At 39.7% G+C, this 21062-nt stretch overlaps 2 protein-coding genes and 1 long non-coding RNA gene across 6 annotated transcripts in view; 2 read left to right on the top strand and 1 right to left on the bottom strand.

Annotated features, from left to right (window-relative positions):
- Positions 1 to 12710, top strand: part of LOC134187687 (leucine-rich repeat-containing protein 9-like) — a 56898-nt gene extending 44188 nt beyond the window's left edge. For 2 of the 3 annotated variants that reach the window (XM_062655842.1, XM_062655852.1), the window contains 16 exons: positions 973 to 1047; positions 1114 to 1233; positions 1302 to 1345; positions 2950 to 3081; positions 3164 to 3227; positions 3569 to 3720; positions 5958 to 6031; positions 6094 to 6238; positions 7241 to 7313; positions 10277 to 10345; positions 10732 to 10860; positions 11293 to 11352; positions 11408 to 11468; positions 11520 to 11591; positions 11745 to 11964; positions 12430 to 12710. In XM_062655842.1, the coding sequence (XP_062511826.1) occupies positions 973 to 1047; positions 1114 to 1233; positions 1302 to 1345; positions 2950 to 3081; positions 3164 to 3227; positions 3569 to 3720; positions 5958 to 6031; positions 6094 to 6238; positions 7241 to 7313; positions 10277 to 10345; positions 10732 to 10860; positions 11293 to 11352; positions 11408 to 11468; positions 11520 to 11591; positions 11745 to 11964; positions 12430 to 12463 (1524 nt within the window). In that variant the 3' untranslated portion in view covers positions 12464 to 12710. The remainder of the gene's footprint in view (positions 1 to 972; positions 1048 to 1113; positions 1234 to 1301; positions 1346 to 2949; positions 3082 to 3163; positions 3228 to 3568; positions 3721 to 5957; positions 6032 to 6093; positions 6239 to 7240; positions 7314 to 10276; positions 10346 to 10731; positions 10861 to 11292; positions 11353 to 11407; positions 11469 to 11519; positions 11592 to 11744; positions 11965 to 12429) is intronic. The other variant, XR_009971146.1, reaches the window with a different exon arrangement.
- Positions 12711 to 13841: 1131 nt separating this feature from the next.
- Positions 13842 to 14777, bottom strand: LOC134179677 (uncharacterized). Its single transcript, XM_062646614.1, has 2 exons — positions 14559 to 14777; positions 13842 to 14420 (listed from the first exon to the last, which is right to left on the bottom strand). Exons 1-2 carry the CDS (start codon positions 14727 to 14729, stop codon positions 13974 to 13976), a joined length of 618 nt encoding a protein of 205 aa, XP_062502598.1. The 5' UTR covers positions 14730 to 14777; the 3' UTR covers positions 13842 to 13973.
- A 142-nt stretch (positions 14778 to 14919) lies between these two features.
- LOC134179687 (uncharacterized) lies at positions 14920 to 20825 on the top strand. 2 transcript variants are annotated; one of them, XR_009969891.1, is made up of 4 exons: positions 14920 to 15585; positions 16612 to 16717; positions 16785 to 16879; positions 16942 to 20825. It is a non-coding gene; the product is annotated as an uncharacterized LOC134179687 (long non-coding RNA). The 2 variants fall into 2 exon arrangements; XR_009969890.1 differs by lacking the exon at positions 14920 to 15585 and having other exon boundaries at positions 16142 to 16717.
- The last annotated feature ends 237 nt before the right edge of the window (positions 20826 to 21062 follow it).

Genomic DNA, 21062 nt, shown 5'->3' with positions numbered 1-21062 from the left:
GAATTCATAAAGTATATCTCATTCACAGAATTTGCAGCCGCAGACAGAATTTTCATAAAGTTTATTCTGTTTGGTGCTGTTTTCGAGATTTCTAGCGAGTCTCTTGTGACGTTGTCGGATTGTGACGTAAGACGACGAAGGTCAAAACGTAATTGCATGTATGCAGGACCTACATGAACAAAGACCTAGTTTGAGGTTGTGTCGTCACTTCGAAGACATTGCTGCCATTGCGGGGAACAGGCATATCAAACGGGGCAGGTCTTCGAAGCATTACACGGGCAAACGAAGGGTAGGCATGATTTTTCAAGACCCGGATATGCTAAAAAATATCTTGCTTTTATGGACGTCACCCACAATAATCAACATGCTCCACGCATACCATCCAACATCAGAAACGGGCAGTTTAGATTCAGTGGAGATCCGATACACTGTTACAGAGATATTTGCACGTGAGTAGAGGCGGGTTTTATCGGCAGGAAATCACGGCATCATGGGAGTAGTCCAAATGACGACGACAGCTTCACTTTGACTTCTGTCGTTTCAGCATGCATGAGCAAATTTGTTGGCCGCGCAACTCGCCATTATGGAGATATGCGAGTACACAGACACAGACACAGACACACACACACACACACACACACACACACACACACACACACACACACAGCTCTCATATATATATATATATATATATATATATATATATATATATATATATATACTACCAGCCAGTCTGTGTGCCAGCTAAACGAACAGTTATCTGTGTGTCTGTGGAAATTTAACGCTTGTTTAGTTTTAGATTGTTTATGTTTAGATTGTGATGACTTAACTGGCTTGTCTTTTATTTAGTGGTCTAGACATCTATGTATAGTTGTACTTGAAGAAATAATATATGATTCTCAATATATATATATATATATATATATATATAAAGATTTTGTGTATGTGTATATTATATTGCTCCTTTTACAGGACTGTTTATTGCTGTTTATGGTTTTTGCCGCCAATAACCGTATTGCCAATTCAAGAAATGTTTGCTGTTTGAAGGTAGTATGGATTCTTGTTACAATACTTGCTTTTTTTGTGGGTTATGCAATATGTTTTTGATTGCAGACTTTGCAGAACTTTATGATTCTTGATTTATATGGGAATCCAGTAACAGAGACAGAGAAGTATCGGCTGCTCATTGTTTTTCATCTTCAAACATTGAGATCACTTGATGGAATTGTAATTGTAAGTATATATTTAAGTATATAAGTCTTTATACTTCTCTATGTTGTGGCCAACTTGTATACATTTAGGAAGCAGCAGAGTCTAATTTGGCAAAGGAGACTTTTGGAGGAAGGTACAAATGCAGTTGCAAGATGTTGTATTTATGCAATTGTAGGTAGTTGCTGTTGGTTTGCTGGTTTGCCTCTTTTTTAATATGCTTGATGTGGTTGTGTGATGCAATGTACTGTATCTAAATCTGTCTCTTGCATTATACACTGGTTTGAATTGTGTGTTTGTTTGTTTGTTTGTTTGTTTGTTTGTTTGTTTGTTAACTCTAGACGCATGCGCTAGGTTTGTTAACTCTAGGCGCGTGAGGGTTACAGTAGTCATTTTACCAGAAATGTCGACGACTGACTTGACAAAAATGTCGACCACCGACTTGACGCAAACCACCATGTAAACAACGTACTGGAATGCATAGCGTGCATTCATTGTTATCACTCGTGTGATCTCAACATATCATTGTTGCAGCTTGTCCACTAGTAGGCGGAGTCATGCAGGACGTTTCAAGTTTGATTACTGACTTTTGAGTACGTTCAAGGTTATAGTGAACAGAAAGTAGGTGAACCTGCAACAAATGATGCAAGTCAGTCAGGCATCGAACTGATTTTCTGTGTGATGATAAGACTGCATGCCTGTTGTCAGCCATCTGTATAAACAAGTGTTGGGATGCTTGTGTCTAGTGACCTCCACTTAGTGTTAATATGTACATGTTTGCCAGTAGGTGCTTGCCAGTAACTGTTTGGCATCATTGCGATTAGAGTATGTACCTGTGCCTTGTTGGTGAAACTACAATCAGTCATTCAGTGTTCTAGAAACACGCATAGGTAAGATTTCATGGCACACGAGCGAAGGCATGTTCTAACTAAATATGATTACTACCAAATTACCCAGAACTGGAAAAGGTCAATTTCTTGGTGCCTTGGGTTTGGCACTTAGTGCTTCTTTTCATTGTTTGCTTTGCTTTGCTTTGCTTTGTGTGTGTGTGTGTGTGTGTGTGTGTGTGTGTGTGTGTGTGTGTGTGTGTGTGTGTGTGTGTGTGTGTGTGTGTGTGTGTGTGTGAAAATGAATAAAGGTAGGCAGTCAGGTAGTGAGTGTTCAGTTTCTTAAGTAGGAAAGACTAGTTCAGGAGCCACATTAGAATGATGGATGGGTATGGCTATTTTTGTGTACGTTGTTGGTTTAATCAACTTTAACAGATTTAATTACTGAGCACAATAGTACATGCAGTCATAGCAAAGCAAAATATGTTAAAAGACGATGGAAAAAACTTTGACTTTGGAGGTTAACTGACAATTTAATTACATTACAAAAATGAGTTTAATGTCTGCATTTACAGTACTAACACAAGATTGCTGGATGATATTGGCATCACAATTGCTGTAGTAACTTGCAATGAGTGCAATCCACTGTGGCATTGCAGAGAAGTGTCTTTTTTATTTGAGAATTTGAATTGAATCAGTAAAGATCAGAGCACTTTATGATAGCTGATTGAGTTTTGTTTGGTTGTGGTAAGAGGATCCATTGAATTTGATTACTTGAATTACTGATTACTAGTACTTCAGCAACCTTGGGAGGTAGACTTACATTTGTTCCCAACATCTGAAGCATTTCAACTACTGTATTACTGCTTGTTGTGTAGTTTTGTCTTAATGTTTTGCTTGCTTTGCTGTCTAGACTGACTCAGGACTTCATTGCTGACCGTATAGGTAACACTGACTTCACACAACTGACAAAAGCTGATTTCTCTCACTTGGGAGTCAAACAAGTTGATCTGGGAAATGCACAGAGTTTTCAGAGCCTGACCAGGTACTGTATATTTGGTCTTATTGTCTGTAGAGGTTGTTGTGTGTATATTGAATTAGTTAGTATATTAACCATGATTTGTTAGCTTAAATCTTGAGCACAATGAGTTGACATCTTTGGAAGGATTGACAGCTTTGACGAACTTGAAGGTACACTAATTTATGCAGCTTGCATTTTCATCAATTTAATTTATGTCACTTGCCACTAGCCTAGAATTAGTTTTGTGCATTTGGTGGCTAGTTTATAGTACAAGGTTTATCGGTTCGTTTGCTAGTTGTTAGTTGTTGTAACTCTATATATTTAGGTAAAATAATTGCTGTTATTAGATCTATTACTACTTTAATTAATTACCCATAATCAATCTTTTTCATATTTATTTTTAATACTTTAAAAATAATTTAAAATACTAAAATATTATATATAAATATTAATTAAATTAAAAAATTTTAAAATTTATAATTTTATAATTATTTTGATTTTGTGTGAATAGATATTGTGTTTAAACCATAACCGAGTGGAGTCTCTATTTGCCAATAAGGCTAAGCCAGTATATACTGGGGGAAAGAATGCTCATCTTGTTCCATCATCGTTTTATGCAGATGCGACTCCAATACTGACAAAACTGCAAGTTCTTCATTTAGGGTAAAGTGCAGACACTATTGTTTTGTATAGTTGCCATCTCCATTTTATGTCTGCTTGTTTGTTGTTGTTACTTAGTCAGTGACAATGTTATTATTTGGTAATTGCACATTCTCCACTAAGGTTCATTTTTAGTCTAAACGAAACCTTGATGATTTCATGTGGCTTGTTTACTGTTGTAGTCTTCCAAGCTTGTGGTTTTTGGACAATTAATAAGTTCGTTCATTGTAATCTGGTTGAGGGTGTGAAACTGTGGTGTCTGTGGTCTTTGACAAAAGTGCTGTATATGTACACAGCAGGAAATGTGTTTTTAATCTTTCTGCAACCTAAAATTAGCATTGTGTAGAAGTATTTGAAGTGTTTAGAGTCGTTAGGTTAGTTCACAATACCTACTGTATGTTGGCAATAACAGAATGTAATGAACATATCGTTGTTAACTGGGTAATCGCTCCGTACATTACATGTGTTGCGTTACGCTGCAATAGGGTAGACTTTTATTCAAACGAACAGAACTAACGTTTGACCAATAGCCAAGGAATCACATGGTTGCGGTAGCTCTTGCCAGTTTGAAAAATATGGAGGAGAAGCTTGTTGAAGTTGTCAGAAGCTACCCTTGCTTGTGGTAAGTGACGTCTCACTCATACGAAGATGTCATTGTCAAATGCAAGACATCTTGGAAAGAGGTGTTTGCGGACGAAAAGCTTGTGTACTCACGTTCTTCCTTTTACAGTTTCGACGACGCTGTGCCGTTCATTAGCAAATAAGATTTTTCTCTGAATTGCTAACCCTTGTTGTCATGTTATAGTCATGTGACAGGTTGTGCAAACCCTCTACCTCGAGCTTAGTATGTTTGGGTGGCGAAGTTCCTTGTTTTATTGTCTTACGTGGGCGACGGTGTTGACAATGAAGTTTGTTGTTATCTTATGTAGCGACAGTAAATTATGAACACTACCCAGCCAATGTTTCTTCCATTTGCTTGCATTTGTGGCAACCTACATATTGTGAACAGGTCTTTTGTCTTTGTGATTTTTAATTAGGGGGCATCTCCAATTACAGACATTTCCTTTAATTCATCAAATTGGTGGGGACCACCTGTTACCCTTCAACAAAATGTTTGACTCACGTTTAACAACATCGATGTTCTCAAATAACAGCTCTTTCAGCCTTGATTTTTCAAATAGCATAGCTTGCATTGTGACAGGCCCTATTAATACCAACAAGGATGCTAGGATTAGCGATGTTCACTAAAAGTAGTGCATAGTATTTGCTCTGGGAAACAGTCGGCACTATATTAATTGACATGCAGCTCAGTGCTAGGCTACAGTGTAGGTGCAAACTTTAATATCTAGTGTCAGGCATTTTCAATCTAAACAGGAATCTATCTCACTCAACCACTTTTTTAAATATTGTTTGGATTTTGAGAAAGTGTCTGGTAATTGGAGATGCCCCCTTATCAAGTTACATTTGTGGTAACTAGAAGAGGGTAAAGACTTTCCGTTGTCCGTTTGTTTTATTGCAGTCAAAGATTGTGAAAGGTGTATGTAGAGAAGTCTGTTTGTAGAAAGAGATCTACTCAGTTGCTACTTAGGAGAACTACATAACGATTAATTGTGTAACATGTGGTGTAGGCTAGCTAAGAAGAAAGATCACATACGAATATTATAAAACTTTGAATTAAAGCATTTTTAGTTTTAGTAAGTAGTGATTCGGTTGCAGGTTAATTTAATAGGTTTGCATCAGTGAAGGAATGTTGCTTGCTGTTACTTAATTAATTAAGCAAATGAAGCTGATTATCAGTATCTATTGTCAATGGCGATGTTGTATTGTAATCTTGTTGCCATTGTTTACATGAATTCAGGTATGTATTTTTGTATTTTTTGGTATGGGAAACATCTGCATCTCTGCTGTAGTTTTGTCATTGTCCTAAACTTAGCTTTTGCTGGCATAATGGATTTTTGGGTGTGTGATTAATAAAATATTCTTATGTATAAACAATTCTGTGATTCAAGTTGTGAAATGCAAATATTTGGGGACTTTTAGGTATTTTTGTAATTACTTGGGTATATAGCTATTGCAAAGACACTTTTCCTAAATGTTTGTCACTTTGTACATTGGCCACACGTGCATAGTATTAGATTGTTTTGTCAGGTTTATGTTGTTCAATTAGTACATAGTAACTTGAGGTCTTGTTATTATTCAAATTAACTTTTGAGACTAATACTGATTTTACATTAATGTAGTCATAATGGCATTGTTGATATGACTCAATTGCAACTGCAGCGATTTCCAGCTCTTCAGTCTTTGTTTCTTCAAGGTTGGAAAAATTAACAGCTTGCTTGCTTTGGTGATTGCTAACTGTATGTTGATTTACTGCAGCGAATGAAATTGTCATTGTTGATGGTCTTTTTGGAGTAACAACACTAAAGGAACTTGTATTGGATCGAAATAGGATCAAAAGTATTGGAGCAGACACATTTGCATCATTATCAAATCTTGTTGAGTTACATTTGGAAGAAAACAGGTGGGACACAGGGATGACAAAAACTTGAACAGACAGGCAGTTACTCTATAGAATTAAAAATATAATTAGGCCATACCAATTAAACCACTTGTGAAACTGGTTTAAGCGCTAGTGGAAACATACCCTTAGCTAAACCACTTTTCCTAAACCTGCTTTGTAGTAAGTTTTTCAAGTGGTTTAGGTTTAAGTGTCATGTGATACTAGTGTGCGTGCTTGAAAATGACAATGCCATTTGATGGTATTTACTATTATTTTGTTGATATGGAATTGTCTCGAAAGATGGAAGCTTCATCAATGAAAGGAGAGAAATCAGCAGCGATTACATGTACCTAGATGCTGAATTTGGAGTCTTAAATGACGTCCGACTATTGCTACAGAGCAGCGCAATTTGTCACAGCAAGCGTTATTCTAGGAATACTGTGCCATTGCAAAACAGACTTGTCCGGATACCTGACACATCCCGGATGCACGGGTCTTAGTGGAAACAGTCACTTTCTTGAACTGGTTTAATTATTAGTTTATGAACTCGTTTAGATTAGTTTAACCTTGAGCTAGTGGGAACACGGCCTTAGACTATTAAGTGCAATGTGTAGGTAATTGTTGATATTATACATTGTGACATACAATTGCCATTTAATTAAATGGTGTTAACTTATCGTTAGATTATGTTTGATGGCATTTAAACTATGTAGTGACAGTCAGACAAGACAGCCAGAAAGAAGTACAATGAAAAGAGAGCTATGCTGACATTGTGTTAGCTCATAGTTTAACACTAACATCATGTGTTTTGTTTCTGAAACTGTAATTATTGAAAATGATGACTGCGAATTTGTTTCGTTTCTTGCTATAGTGAAATAAATATTAAAGAATAATGAAGCACGCACACTTCTGGACATAAAATTATTTAATTGTTGATCAAACTATTATTATTAGAATTAAGTGCATTCAATGATGAGATAGTTATGGTTTGGCTGAAAATTGAGTTATTTTTGGTTTTGATAGGCTCAAAGATCTCTCACATTTTGATTCATTGCAATCATTGTCCAGGCTCTATCTTGGAATGAACAGAATATCGGTTAGTGAAGGCAACCATTGATGCAATTACAGTGATGCTGTACACATGGGCTAAGTACTCCTAACACACACACACACACACACACACACACACACACACACACACACACACACACACACACACACACACACACACACACACACACACACACACACACACACACACACACACACACACACACAAACACCAATGTTCTCACATACGTGCACATGCACTGACACTCACATAAGTATGCATACACTAGTACAGTACCTCCGTACTGTAGTAACAACAACAATGACAACAATTATAACGAAATGCAACAAAAACTATTGCTACTATGACTATCACTAATGATAACCTAATGCTAAAGATTAACACATCACTATCACCAGTAGTAGTACCCTACCAACACTAACGTTAGCATTGACACCAACACCACCATCAACGTTCACACTAGCTTGACACTAAATTAACACTAACTATATTTCAACATCACACTATACCCTGTCAATCATGCCATCTTCATGAGCTGAGATCTAACACTGGATCCATGTGTACTTTGCTCTAATGCATGAAGCAGACATACACAATCAGCATCTAGAAGAATGCACAGCACATTTGGGTACATTTTGAATAGAATACTATTACAGGATTCCCAACAGGAAATGAGTGTTTTAGTTAGCGTACACATTCTTTTCTTGGGGTGCTTGAGCTGTCGATCCATTCTGGAATGTGTAGTGAAAATATAATATGGTATTTCATTTGAACACTTGACTTCTGTGTACATGTACTAGAATAGAGTTTGGTGACAGTAAGGTGTAAGTTTTATTGACATACGAATGCTGTTGTTGATCCTTTTTTCCAGCAATGCAGATTTCTTAGTTATTGGATGACACTAAATTGTGGTTTTTAGACAAATTACTTACATTCTACAACCAACTAAACAGTAATGTTGAATGTTCAGTAAATTTTGTTGTTTCACATCAAAGACTCATTATGTGGTTTTACCAGAATAGTTGACTACATATAATAGTAGAGTTTGTGTCTATAGCAAAGTCATCTAAGTGGACTTGGGGGGGGGGGGTGATTTCTATTGATTTTCTCCTAAGCGACACTGGAAGGTGCTACCTAAACAAATATTATTTATTGTTAAGTAAAGCAGACTGGAAATTGTATGATGACAGTTGCTCAATTTTGTCAGGATTAGTTTAGAATCTTCTAGTAAAATGTATTAGTTAGGTCACAGTTTTTGTCCAGTCTTAGGCTGTGGAGTTGGTAGAAAGAAGCTGGTAGAGGTTGGAAAGTCTTCCAGAAAGGGTGGTCAAATTGAATGTCCCCATTGTTTCCTACATTAACTCTTTCCTAGCGTTTGGTTGAAATCTACTGTAGATGCGCAACTTCATAGCCATCAGTTGAAATTGTTTGGTATGATATGTTTATGTCATTGTTTGTGATCTAGGAGAATTATTTCCATTGCGTGGGTCTTTATTTTTGACTTCTTTATAGTCTGCATTTGCATAATAATCTGATGGTGAACATAGTTCAAATACTTAGCTTGGGTGCTTCTAGTGATTTTGAGTTTTAAAAAGTGCTAGTTTGTTTGTTCTAACTGCAGTAGGCAGGAGAAACATTTTGTGCAGTAGTTTTACGGTTCAAGTATAGGTATTGGAATAATTTGTTTGCTTATATATATATATATATATATATATATATATATATATATATATATATATATATCCCGGATGTATGGTGAGCGCCTCCACGTGTGCTGTTGTCTTCGTCTTTCATTGAGTGAACAAGAGAAACAGCAGTCGTCATCTCTCCAGGTTGCGCCATTGTGGCTTTTGCCACTCTGGCTGCTTGCGTCAGTCCTCATCCACGTGAAGGGATCCCATTGGGGGAATGAACGCTATTCGTTTCTTCGGCTGTCTGTGGTGTTCACGTTGTCCTATTCGTTCTTCTTGTGTCATCTCGTCTTCCTTCTTCTTGTCACTTCTCTGCTGGACAACATGGTCGGTCTAGAGTCTGATGTTTGCCGCACCTTCACCTCGCTCTTTGAGCATATCGCGCTCTTCAGGTTTCTTTGGCGGTTTGTGATGTCCCTGCTGTCTTACTCATTCTTCTTGTGTCATCTCATCTTCCTTCTCGTCACTTCTCTGCTGGACAACATGGTTTCTTTGGCTGTCTGTGGTGTTCCTGCTATCCTATTCATCCTGGAAATTTTTTGTCATCCTGTTCCAGCGTCGCCTGTCTTTGTTTTCTCTTCTTCCCTGCTGGACAACATGGTCATTCGGAAGTCTGATGTATGCCGCACCTTCACCCTGCTCTTTGAGCACTCAGCGCTCATCATGTCTATTCGTCTGCCTGTGCTGCTTCCACAATGTCCTCTACTCCTGTTTTGTTTTCTCATCATCGCACTTTCTACTTCCTTCTCTATAAATCTTTACAAATCATGTATTTCTGTCGTCTTTGGACCAGTAGTGCACTTGTTTGACATATCCAGTAATAATGGTTGTCTTTCATGTATGTTTTTTCTTTGTCCCATATGGGACATTTAGTTATATAATATATATGATGGCAAAAAAAAAATATATATATATATATATATATATATGTATGTATGTATACTTAGCAATTTTGTTGTTTTAGTAGATATCTAATTTATGTCCTTGTTGCTAAAAATGATTCTTAGCTGTTGCTGTAAGCTCAAATGAGAGGTCATGTTCACTTGTGTAATGGATGCAACATCATGCGACACTGTTATGTTCAATGATGATGTTGTTGATCTTTTGGTGATGCTTTCAAGCAAATTACATGTATGCGAAACAATGATCAGGCAATGATCTATGCATTCTTGCTATTACCAGCTGTTGGTTGAGCTCTCGATTGTGCTATAGTGGCATCTTATTGTTAATTAATTAAGGCAAACCAAATTAATCTGACCTTGTACCCAGTTGCCTTATTCTGTTTTCTGTGTGTAGGATTTGGCTGAACTTGAGAAACTATCAGGTCTTACCAATCTCAAAGAAATCTCTGTCATAAGCAATCCAGTAAGCTTATCTGTACTATGGTATCTTTGGAGTCTCATTGCAAACTTTGCTTATACATATAGCATTTCCTTTATTGTTGCTTACTAGTAAACCTATGCAGTAGGCATATTATTGCTGAACATGTGGTTATCTGTGGAAAATGTTCTCCTGTCAGAACATTTGTCAGCAATTAGTGTTGTTAGTTTATTTCCGTTGCTAATTTAGGTAATGTTGGCAGTATTTAGATGTACATGTTCAATTCTGTTAATTGGTGATGTCAGATGGATGGAGCATTTGTTGTAACTTATGAAATAACATTTTGTACATTGCATTCTAGATGGATTTGGTAGCTAGTCTAGTACTGGGAGATGCTGTTGCTCTTTCAATTTATCTGGTGTGTGGTTCAGGTATCGAAGAAACAAGCCCATCGTCCCATGTTAGTGTTTCGGTTGTCACAGCTGGAATCTATTGATGGTATTGAAGTAACAGAAGAAGAAGCAACAAAGGCAGATGTTTTCTTTATAGACCAACTGCAGGTAAAGTTGAAGAAAATGGATTTGTTTTTGAAATATTTGGGATCTGAACAATTACGATAAACTGCTAAACCTTAGTGCTGATTAACCACTTGCTACTTGAATAAGAATGATGGCAACTTATATGCACTTTAGCATAATTGTCAATTGAACTTTTAAATATGATTTGTAATAAATAAATGGATAAACAGTAATTTCTATAAAAGATCCCATTTGCTTTGTATGTGTGTGTGTGTGTGTGTGTGTGTGTGTGTGTGTGTGTGTGTGTGTGTGTGTGTGTGTGTGTGTGTGTTGTAGTTTGTTTCTGTGTTATTGACAAGTAGGAATTTGTATTCAATTGTTGACTTTAGATTTAGTAATTGAGCTGTTCTGACTGACAAACAACAATTATTGATTATTTAAACAGTAAGTGACTGAATGCCTAATGTTGGTTAGACTTCACCTGCATTAGCGGACTCCCGAGGATTCCAAGGCAACTGCAAAGTACCAGCTAAGGTTGTAGTGCAAGTTGTTATTGGCTTCGTCGATTTTACTGTAAAATATCTTACAGGTGACACAGATGCTGATGAATTTTGGTACTCGATCAGATGGAAATGATTGGCAATCAGCTCGTAATTTCTAATCTTGTGGTGATTAAAGAAAACTGAAAATATGTTTTGCAGGTCCTGCTTTGCTGGCAAATTTTGGACCACAAGCTACTAATGCACTTCATCGACGAGAGTACCATGGAAATGGTACAGTTTTGGTTTCAGCAGATAGCAATGAAATTACAGATAATTAGAATTGTACCTGAGCAAGCACTATGTTTACGCTAGCTTGCCAGAAGAATAGCAGTTAGATTAGTATAATTGATTCATCAGTTCTTTTCATTTTTGTCTCTCCTTCAGGACGAAAACCTAGAGGAGATTCTGGCTTTCCTGTTAGTGATATGGCAAATACAATCACTGGGGTGAATGGACAACTTTATCATGGAACTGATCGTTCTCTTCAACCTCGCCCTCTTGGAGTGGGAAGGCAAGCAGCATCCCACCCTTATTCATCGTTTAAGCATTTGTCAGCACAAAGCAGCGGTTTTGACTGGAATCAGTCTGGTAGTCCAAGCCAGAAGTAAGTCTTAGCAATCTTTTTGATTCTGTTTATGTCTTTGAATGAACTGTATATATATATATATATATATATACAAATGTTGTTGGCATGGGATAGAGTGTATCTTGGGAGACATGCTTTAGAGCTTCACTGTTACATGCATACATTGTTTGTCGATAATCTGGGACAGCTATAGGGTAACTGCATGAAACTGACCTAAATTCGAAAATCTGTCTCCTCTTGATTGAGTGGGTCAGTGATCCCATGCACTGATGAGAAAGATAGTAAGTGAGGTGATGTTGATTCAAGTATGTCAATCCCTGACAAACAATGGTTCAGCCATTTTGTTGGTATGTACTAATGAATTGAGTTTATTATTTGTTGTTTTTCCTTTGTGTATCTGAGTCGTAATTATAAGTTGTGTCAACTGTGACCAGTTACACAACACTGTGTCTTTAGACTTGTTTGATGTCTTTTTTTATCTAGAAATCAGACCAGGAGATCTGGTCCATCCAACTGATGTTAGACCATCAGGATGAAGAGAATGGATGGAATGGTAAACAAGCACATACTCGAATGGCTGGTACATTATTCACATACTGACCGCTACATATGTGCATCTCTAAGTGATTTATCTATATGCAGGTGTACTGTGTACACTTAGGAAAGTAGTAGTAATATTTTAGTAGTCCACAGCTTGAATTGTTGTTATATTTCATTAAGTAGTTACTATCCACAATGAAAGATTGGTTGACATTTTTATGGTATCTTGTTGTTAGGTTTTTATGTGTACTGTATATCTAGATCTATCTACACGCACACACACGCACACACACACACACGCACACGCACACACACACACACACACACACACACACACACACCACACACACACACACACACACACACACACCACACACACACACACACACACACACCACACGCACGCTCAAATTGTCTGTCTGTGTGTGTTCGCGATATGCGGCCACGTTTTTTGTCCGTTCGCAACCGAAATCGGCAAGCACACTCGGCACGCAAAGGGGAAGGTTTGCTTAAAATTATGCACCGGGTCCCCTCTCGAGGGATCGACCCCAGCGTAAAATTTCTCGATAACGCAAACGTTACACATTTCAGTTTATTCGAACACACGCACACACCGGTCCTGTATAGACCGTACGCGTCGTCGTCCTTCGCAAAGCTTATATCTCTTGCCGACGAAACTTACTCTTCTAGCGCATTCGTTTCTCTCCAAATTTTGATTGCATGTGCACCAAATGCAACCTACACGTTTTCTGCAGCAAGCGCTACACGGGAAGTGTGTCGATTTCTATCGAACCAAACGCGAAGAGCAAGAATCGAATTTTATTCAGAACATCCGGGACCTCGCAACAAGGAGTGCAGATGACGTGTCCACGCCCGCATACTGCGTCCCTTCCGTCAGAACTACAGTATCTGGCCCGTACGAAGGACGGGCCATGTATCTAGTGTATATACATATATATAAAAGAAGTTATATATATACGTGTGTGTGTGGTGTGTGTGCGTGTGTGTGTGAATGACAGTAAGCCATGCATGCAGGAAAGTAACCTTTCTCTCTGACACAATGCTTATGTTCACTGCAAAGGTTTCACTAAATTGCTTAGGATCTGTTCCTGTTCTACAAGTAATTTAAAGCGCTGCTGGGATGGCTCCTTGTGGAGAAGAGTTTCATGCTTGTTTGTGTCATTGACCCAAATTATGCAAGCTAGACTACTCAAAGCTTGCAGACCAAACATCTCATATCTACTATACTATCTACCTCTACATCTTCAGGCCTCGTATCTAGAACTGCTGCCCAATGTACCAAACCATGTAAGTACTTCACTGAGTGCGCTTTCTAGTTAGGTAGGAACTCAGAATTTAGATGTGCAGACAATGAGTCATCTATATACATTAAATTTCCATCTCTGATGTCCTACTTACAACAGACATAGCATTGTATAGAAATGTACGAAGTCTTTTATGAAACTATGTTTGCATGCCACCATTACCTAGTACGAAACTGCCATAGTTTGTGGCACGTAAGTGTTAGCCCAATGGCTTGCTTTATCGGTGGCCTGTTCACTCCAGTTCAATTCCGCGAACCGCATTTCTAGGAGATCTCGATACCACGCCTCTTGTCGGTTCTTACCGGCGCCACTGCTCACAATCTTTCTGGAAATGCAACCGCCAGTGCGTGATGAATCGTTATCGTGCGCATGTCTAATAGGTACCAAGAGAGTCGGAATTTGTTCTCGATGAGTCGATATGGACATGGCTGGAAGTGACGGGCGTCGAGCTTTGACGAAGCCGGGTGCTGACGGTTCCTCCTCCCCGTCGTCGACGTCGTACGTGTCTACCGTGAGCTCTCGTGTAAGCTCGTTCGACACATCCTTGATAGCGGTATAGAGCAGCTGCATTTGCAGTTTGAGAGACTTGTTGTCTTTCCGTAACTCTTTCTACGAACAAACAAGCAGAGCGTTAGACCGGATACGTCTGCGTCTAAACGACTGTCAGTGTAAACTGTTGGACGGCCCGTTGTATTGTGTACGTGACGGGTTGCTAGACACTGTGTGTAGGTCAGACTGCGTACTCACCACTTCGTGTCGCACGACATCCAGCATGCTTGTCATTTTGGCTGGCTTAGTGACGCTTGGATCGAATGCCTGCATCCGTCTGTCTGCCACCATTGCGTCTGTCCGCTGACGCAGTGTACGACTGCGCTCGAGGAGCTTGCTAACTGAGTCGTGCGTGGCTATCGTGGCCATCTCATCCACCAAACTGTTGCAGGAATGACAACTGGAGTGAGAGACTATGTATTTGTAATTGGTGCGTTGTGCGTGGGCGGCCTATGGGCTTCCTAAACGGCAGCATGATGTGTACGTAACATCCGGATCGAAGCCTTGAGAGAGACAGCAGGAGGTAGCCGCCGTATCATCGTCATTCGATTACCATTGTTGTGTTTGCTGGAGATAGTCGGTATGGCTTGGCTTGTATTGATGGCTTGGCTTGTATTGATGACTTAGCTAATTGATTTATACATCATTTTCAAATTCACGTGGGATTTTCAAGCCTGTTGTCCCGCTGAGACGAGGCCGGTAGCCAGGTTAATTCAGTGGGAGACTAATTTTTCATGTTCTAGCAGGTTAGATCTAGTGGGTCGGACTCTCGAGATACACGGTCGCGTTTACCCCATGGAAACTGAAATACCAACAATTAACAATCGAAGGGGCGGAATGGTAAGATACTCAGTGAGAGAGCATCAGCTGGGGGGTGAATTGTCAACAGAACACGTAGGAACTGTTCTGCACGGCGGCGTCCGACACGCTGTGCGTATTGATCGCTGCGATGACGTAAACGGGCGGAACGCCTTTGTCGGCACTGCAAAGCGCAGCGGCCGTGACAGTTTGAAGCTAGAGCTAGAGCCGTGCTTGAGTTGGTTGTCTGGTGACCGCGTAACCTGGTTTCGAATTGATCTTTTTCACATATCTTCTCGACCGTACGGACTCCAGTGCCAGACTTGTGCACAACTCTAGATGTAGGTGTGGAATTGGAACTGACTGCCACCTCTGCAACTGCTAGGTTCTGTACCAACACGTAACATCTTATGGAAGTGCTATGGATGTAAGTAACTATTGAAACTAGCGCTCCTTTAATTAATTAAGTATTAAATGAATTGGCGCAGAAAGTAAGCACATGCTGTGCCAGTGGAGATGAGACATTGTCGCTGAATGCTACTAGCTAATTTTTTACTGCAAATAATACCTACAGGTTTCACCTACTGCATACAGTAATAGACATCTACAAACTACTATATCAGTATAGTACTACATTGTTGGAATAACAGAAGAGCTAATCTAAAATAGTACATTATTGCAATTTGGGTGTATGATTTAGTGTAGGTTAGCTATTGCAACAGCAAACAAGTAAAATCTGGTTAAAAGTACTCCAGAAAAGTTCTACAAAAACATTGACACTATAATTTAGGGGATTGATTTTTTTGTTGTTTTTTTGTGTGTGGGTGTGTGGTGTGTGTGTGTGGGGGGTGTGTGTGTGTGTGTGTGTGTGTGTGTGTGTGTGTGTGTGTGTGTGTGTGTGTGTGTGTGTGTGTGTGTGTGTGTGTGTGTGAAATGGGTATGGGTATGGGTGGTTGTGGGTGGTTATGGGTGGTTGGAGCCTTGCGTAGTCAGACCCTCGTCGCCATCATTCTTCTATACTTCTGGCAGTATGATGGCAGAGAGGGTCTGGCTACGCAAGACTAGGTGGTTGTGGGTACCTGAGTGTGGGTACCTGTATGTGGGTACCTGTGTGTGAGTACAGGTGTGCGAGTGTGGGTGTGGTGGGTCACCAGGGTGTGGGTGTGTATGTCCCCAGTGGAGTAGTACCTCCCAGTTAGACTCGACCCAGTCTCTCTCCGCCCTCCTCATTCCCCAGATTGTCAATCCTAGGCGCAAATGATTAACAACCGGGGGGGATGATGAGGGGGATGATGAGGGCGGAGAGAGACTGGGTCAACCTCTGGCTAAAAACTACTCACTACCTACTACTGGTACATAGTTATCATGTGGTGTAGTCCAGATACTAATGGCAGAAGACTTGTCTTGTTGTGTAATTGCAACTCGAGAACTTTCATCTTGTTTTGTACGAGAGATTGGCAAGTGTTGCACCAGACACAAACATTTGTGCAAGAGGTAGATGTTACCAAAGCCCGAGGTACTGTTACACATTCAAACGGTGGGTGGCTCCAAGCTGCAAGGTGTGTAGCATCAGTTTACATGTACTATTCAATTAATGACTGCTTACTAAGGTATTGTTTGTAATAGGATCAGTTTATCAGAAGTGTTCTTGCATATCAGGAGATTTCAGAAGTTGCATTAGAGCACATATCATTCAAGTCCATTCTTGGCCACTAAACTAGGTATGATAAACGAAAATATTCATGTAAGAACATTGACAATCATGTGTTGATGAAATTTCCAGTATTTTGTATAGTGCATAACTTGTCGTGGTTACCATGTGACAGCAGATTTCCACCATGAAAGCTGAAGCCAAGTCCATACTCCCAACGAATGGTCTATGTGATAAAACGGGTCATAATATTTTTACTCTAAGACAGCTATTGTTCAAAAGAAATCATTGGGTCTTTAGGCATTACTGATGAACACAACTGTTCAGTAGCAGTTTTTAGAGTACATCTCTTCCAGACAGAAACAATTTAATATTGAATACTAGCCTTTTTCATAGAAAGAAAACACAAGGCTGCAATTAGCTAGTTTTTCCTTTTTTGAGAGACCCTGAAATAATGGCTGACAATGTAGACTAATGGCCAATCAAAGGATGCCCTTAGCCAACCAAAGGAGAAGACTGCATGGACATTGTCAGCATGCATGTTACTGTCTAGTATAATACAGAAATACATACACGTAATGTGACATTGCCATACCATATGATTATCACTACATAGTACTATTTAACTATTGTAGTGTATTCGTTTGTTGTAGTAAAAGCAGTTTTAATTGTTGTATTAGTGCACGGTCTGTTGCTTAGATAATATTGTAAGCATGTGTATTGGGTCCTTCATCTTGAATAAAACACAACATAGGCATCGGAAGCTTTCGAGGTTTAGGATCCCAATTTGTATTCATTATAGCATTTGGGAAGAGTAGATGGTCTCTGACATTGTGCTGATGTTTGAATGAACACCCACATTAATAACTTGAAATAAAGTAGTAAGAACCAACAATCTTATTGTCATCAACTTAGCTTCATCCTACCACAAAGCCCTCACCCGTCGCAGCGGCAAACAGAGAAAGTTGTGAAAGGGAACGTCGTAGGTCTATAGCTAGAGACTTGCTAGAGCCAACTATGGTGTAATACCTCTAGCTAGGCACGGTAGGGCGTTTGCATAGTTGTAAGACACATAAAAACTTGACAGACGGCGACCACAGCTAGAGTCTAAGACTCCTCGTCACCAATCGCCACGCTGATTAAGTATCCGGGAACGTTGAAAGCACGGAAAGCTTGTCACGTGTCTTGACCCGACCGTACACCTTTCGACCGGTTTGTGAGTTGGAGTGCTGATAGAAAGAATGAAGCAACTAGTAATTGCTACAACATTAATGTACGGTGCTACTAAGCTCTACCGCTAACCTATAAATCTAGAGGTGCAACTGTCTAGATAGAGGCGTACTAGTAAACGAAAGATAATCGCAGCATAAAGCGAAGACATCAGCGGGGCAGTCTAAGTCCAAGATGCCCAAATTTATGTTGGACGTGGAATCGCGTAAATCCGTGGATCTGCGTTTCCACTCAGCCGTAGGTGACACTTGATGACGTTGAGTGTACCACTTAGTGGTCCTCTTATCAGCAGTTAGTAAGGAGAGATGGCAGGAAGTAGGCGGGATGATACCAGACTCTCCCGCGCCTGGAATTGTCAACAAGACTACTACCGCGAGAAAGTCTGCATGGGGACGCGGCTATAGTCCAGACGAGTCTTCTTCGACTTCCTAAAGGTCTTCGCGTCGTCCGAATTAGAAGGCCTCCTTTCGGGGTGTTGTTGATGAATGGTATGGCTATGTTTTGAGTGCGTTAGCTAGATTTTTTGTAACAAGTGAAATTCGACATTGTTTGCGTGGGAGGGGAGAAGCTCTGCCTACAAGTGTACGTACCTCTGAGATGTAGAGTCGTGATTTTTTGCTTGGATAAAGTTGTAACGCTATGGATGTACACTGTAATTGTCTTCAAGGTACACTCCGTCGTTGCATAGTCGCTCCCGTACGTTTTCCATATTTGTAACGGTGACTACGCTCTGATGAGTTCAGCCCAACCTTCCAACTTGATTGCGTATCTAGGCAATCAAGTTTGCGGGGGACGTAATAAAAGGGAAGATTTCGTTTAGTTAATTAAACAAAGTGTATTTATGACGTAATTTTTAATAAAATAGATAAATAAGCGGCCGGTTTATGCTTCAATACTTAATTAAGCATGACGTCAGAAGAAATGTAATGCACATGTTAATATTTTGATGACGTTTTATGACGTCAGGAACGTCACAAGCATATTTGGAACGTGAAACGTGAAAGGCACGAATTGGCCGCCGTATATCATTCATGTAGACTCTTCAAACTATCTGCTACAAGATGATGTAACTTTTTAGTAACTAGTTGAACTCTGCTCGAGTCCCGTGTTTGTAGAACAGACCAATACGTGGGCCATTCATGCAGCTTCTACTGAGCTCTAGATCTAGAGTAGGATGTATGGATCGTAATGCATGAAGCTATAGATGAATAGGTGCCCAGATTAGCTCTAGTGTATCGCTTGGAGCTGCTAGATTTAGTACTGTCTATTAGTGTGAACTCGGAAGTGAGTAATGAAGTATATATAGGTCACACCAGGTGTGCTATTTAGAGCACTAAGACCTCCTCCAGTTGGACCATATTACACCAATTATCTTATATGGTTTCAGTTATGATCCGTTGGTCTTACAAGATAATTGGATAATAACCATTGCTCCACCCGTTTGTCTTTGATATGCACAAGTATTATTTTTCCGTTTCGTTTGTACAAGGAAGAATTTAGATAATTTGATAAACAGAAATGCCAGACCTAGCGGTTTCTAACGATACCGAAATCATCGTGAAAGTCCAAAAACAGCGGAGATATTGAAGATTTTCAAAGTTTACACTTATGGGGAACAGACAGTAGGGGCTGTGATTACTGTATCTAAATATATGGCCTTGTTACTCGTTCCTAGAAAGTATTTCAGTAGATATATGCAGTACTAAGTGTTCAAGTAGATATAGTGTGCCATACAAAGATTTCATGATCGACAGACACTTGACGGTAAAAAGATGAATGTGGAAAGTTTAGAAATCCCACTAGGTATAGCGGTTCAAAGAGTGTGAATAATATCTGCATCTCTGTCTATCACTAGTATGTGGTATTCAAGTACAGATATTCTCGTACAGGAAACTACGGGTCACATTCCTGACATTCCCTCGTTGCGTGTACTGACTCTGAGAAGTTCTAGTTCTGGTTCTGGATGCCTGGCTAATTACTAATTACCTAGCGACGATACTTGACTCAACTAGGTTTTTTAGCTAGGTCTCTCCAGTTGTCAAAGTACGCGAAAAGATTGGATGGTGATTGACTCGTGTGTCTATGCGTCACGGCGCCTAACGAACGATGAAAGTGTAATATAGAGATACGTAAGGGATTATCTTCTCTTGGCTTCCTATGACATCAGTGGGGAGTCAGCGTTTCCGGGAGTGGAACTTGGTGTAACCTGTCTCCATGGAGTCCGCTCACGTGCCCATCAGACTGAAATTACTGTGTCACAGGTCACAGTACAGGTCGCAGTGCAACGTGATGGTTATAAGGGATGGCCACAGCGAGACTTTCAAACACAACTATCAACCTCTTCCAAGTGCCGTTTTGTGTAAGTATAATGGGAGTGGAGAGTGAAGTCAGTTACCTAGTCCATGCAGGAGCCGCACCTGTGAGAGTGTGGTGTAGACTTTTGGTTTGGTTAGTATCATCTCTTCTTGGACTGGTATTCTTCATAACGGGAAGGGAAGTGGAGCTAGAATTATCTATTTCAACTGCCGACACTATAACCATGCACGTGGAGGGCTGCCCAGGAGAGAGTGATGGCTGTTGGATGTTTGACTTCCGGTTTATCAAGGAGAAAGACGATGACGATGAAGATGAAGATGACCACAGGAAGCTACCTGTATCTGTGCCATATCTCCACTGATATGCATCATTTCATGAGATGTCTTTGTGCTGTGCTGCTTACAAGAGATAAGAAAAGGTACTCTTCATGCAGAGAGTAGACACACTCACTGAAAGTAGAGATGCTTAGACTTGCCTTGTCAGCGAGCCAATTCTAGATCAGAAATAGTCTAACAACTTTGATATCATGTTGTATCTCAATTGCAAGTAGAGTAAAAATCAGTGCTGAGCATCTGTATTTCATCAGTTTTAAAGATCATCTGTTGACTGTATCTGACACTTAATTAGCAAATGATGATGTTGTTTGAATGACAAAATATGTCATCACTTTTATCATTTTGAAATATATTAGTATGTATTGGTTTACG

This window comes from Corticium candelabrum, chromosome 1 (genome assembly GCF_963422355.1).
Source record: "Corticium candelabrum chromosome 1, ooCorCand1.1, whole genome shotgun sequence".
Classification (NCBI taxonomy): Eukaryota; Metazoa; Porifera; class Homoscleromorpha; order Homosclerophorida; family Plakinidae; genus Corticium; species Corticium candelabrum.
This window is presented reverse-complemented; position numbering and strand designations above follow the sequence as displayed.

Excerpts from the sequence above, each read along its gene's own strand:
- LOC134179677 (XM_062646614.1), bottom strand. The coding sequence starts at position 14,729 with ATGGCCACGATAGCCACGCACGACTCAGTTAGCAAGCTCCTCGAGCGC. Across the intron at positions 14,421-14,558 it reads ATGTCGTGCGACACGAAGTG|AAAGAGTTACGGAAAGACAA; the intron begins GTGAGTACGCAG and ends GTTTGTTCGTAG.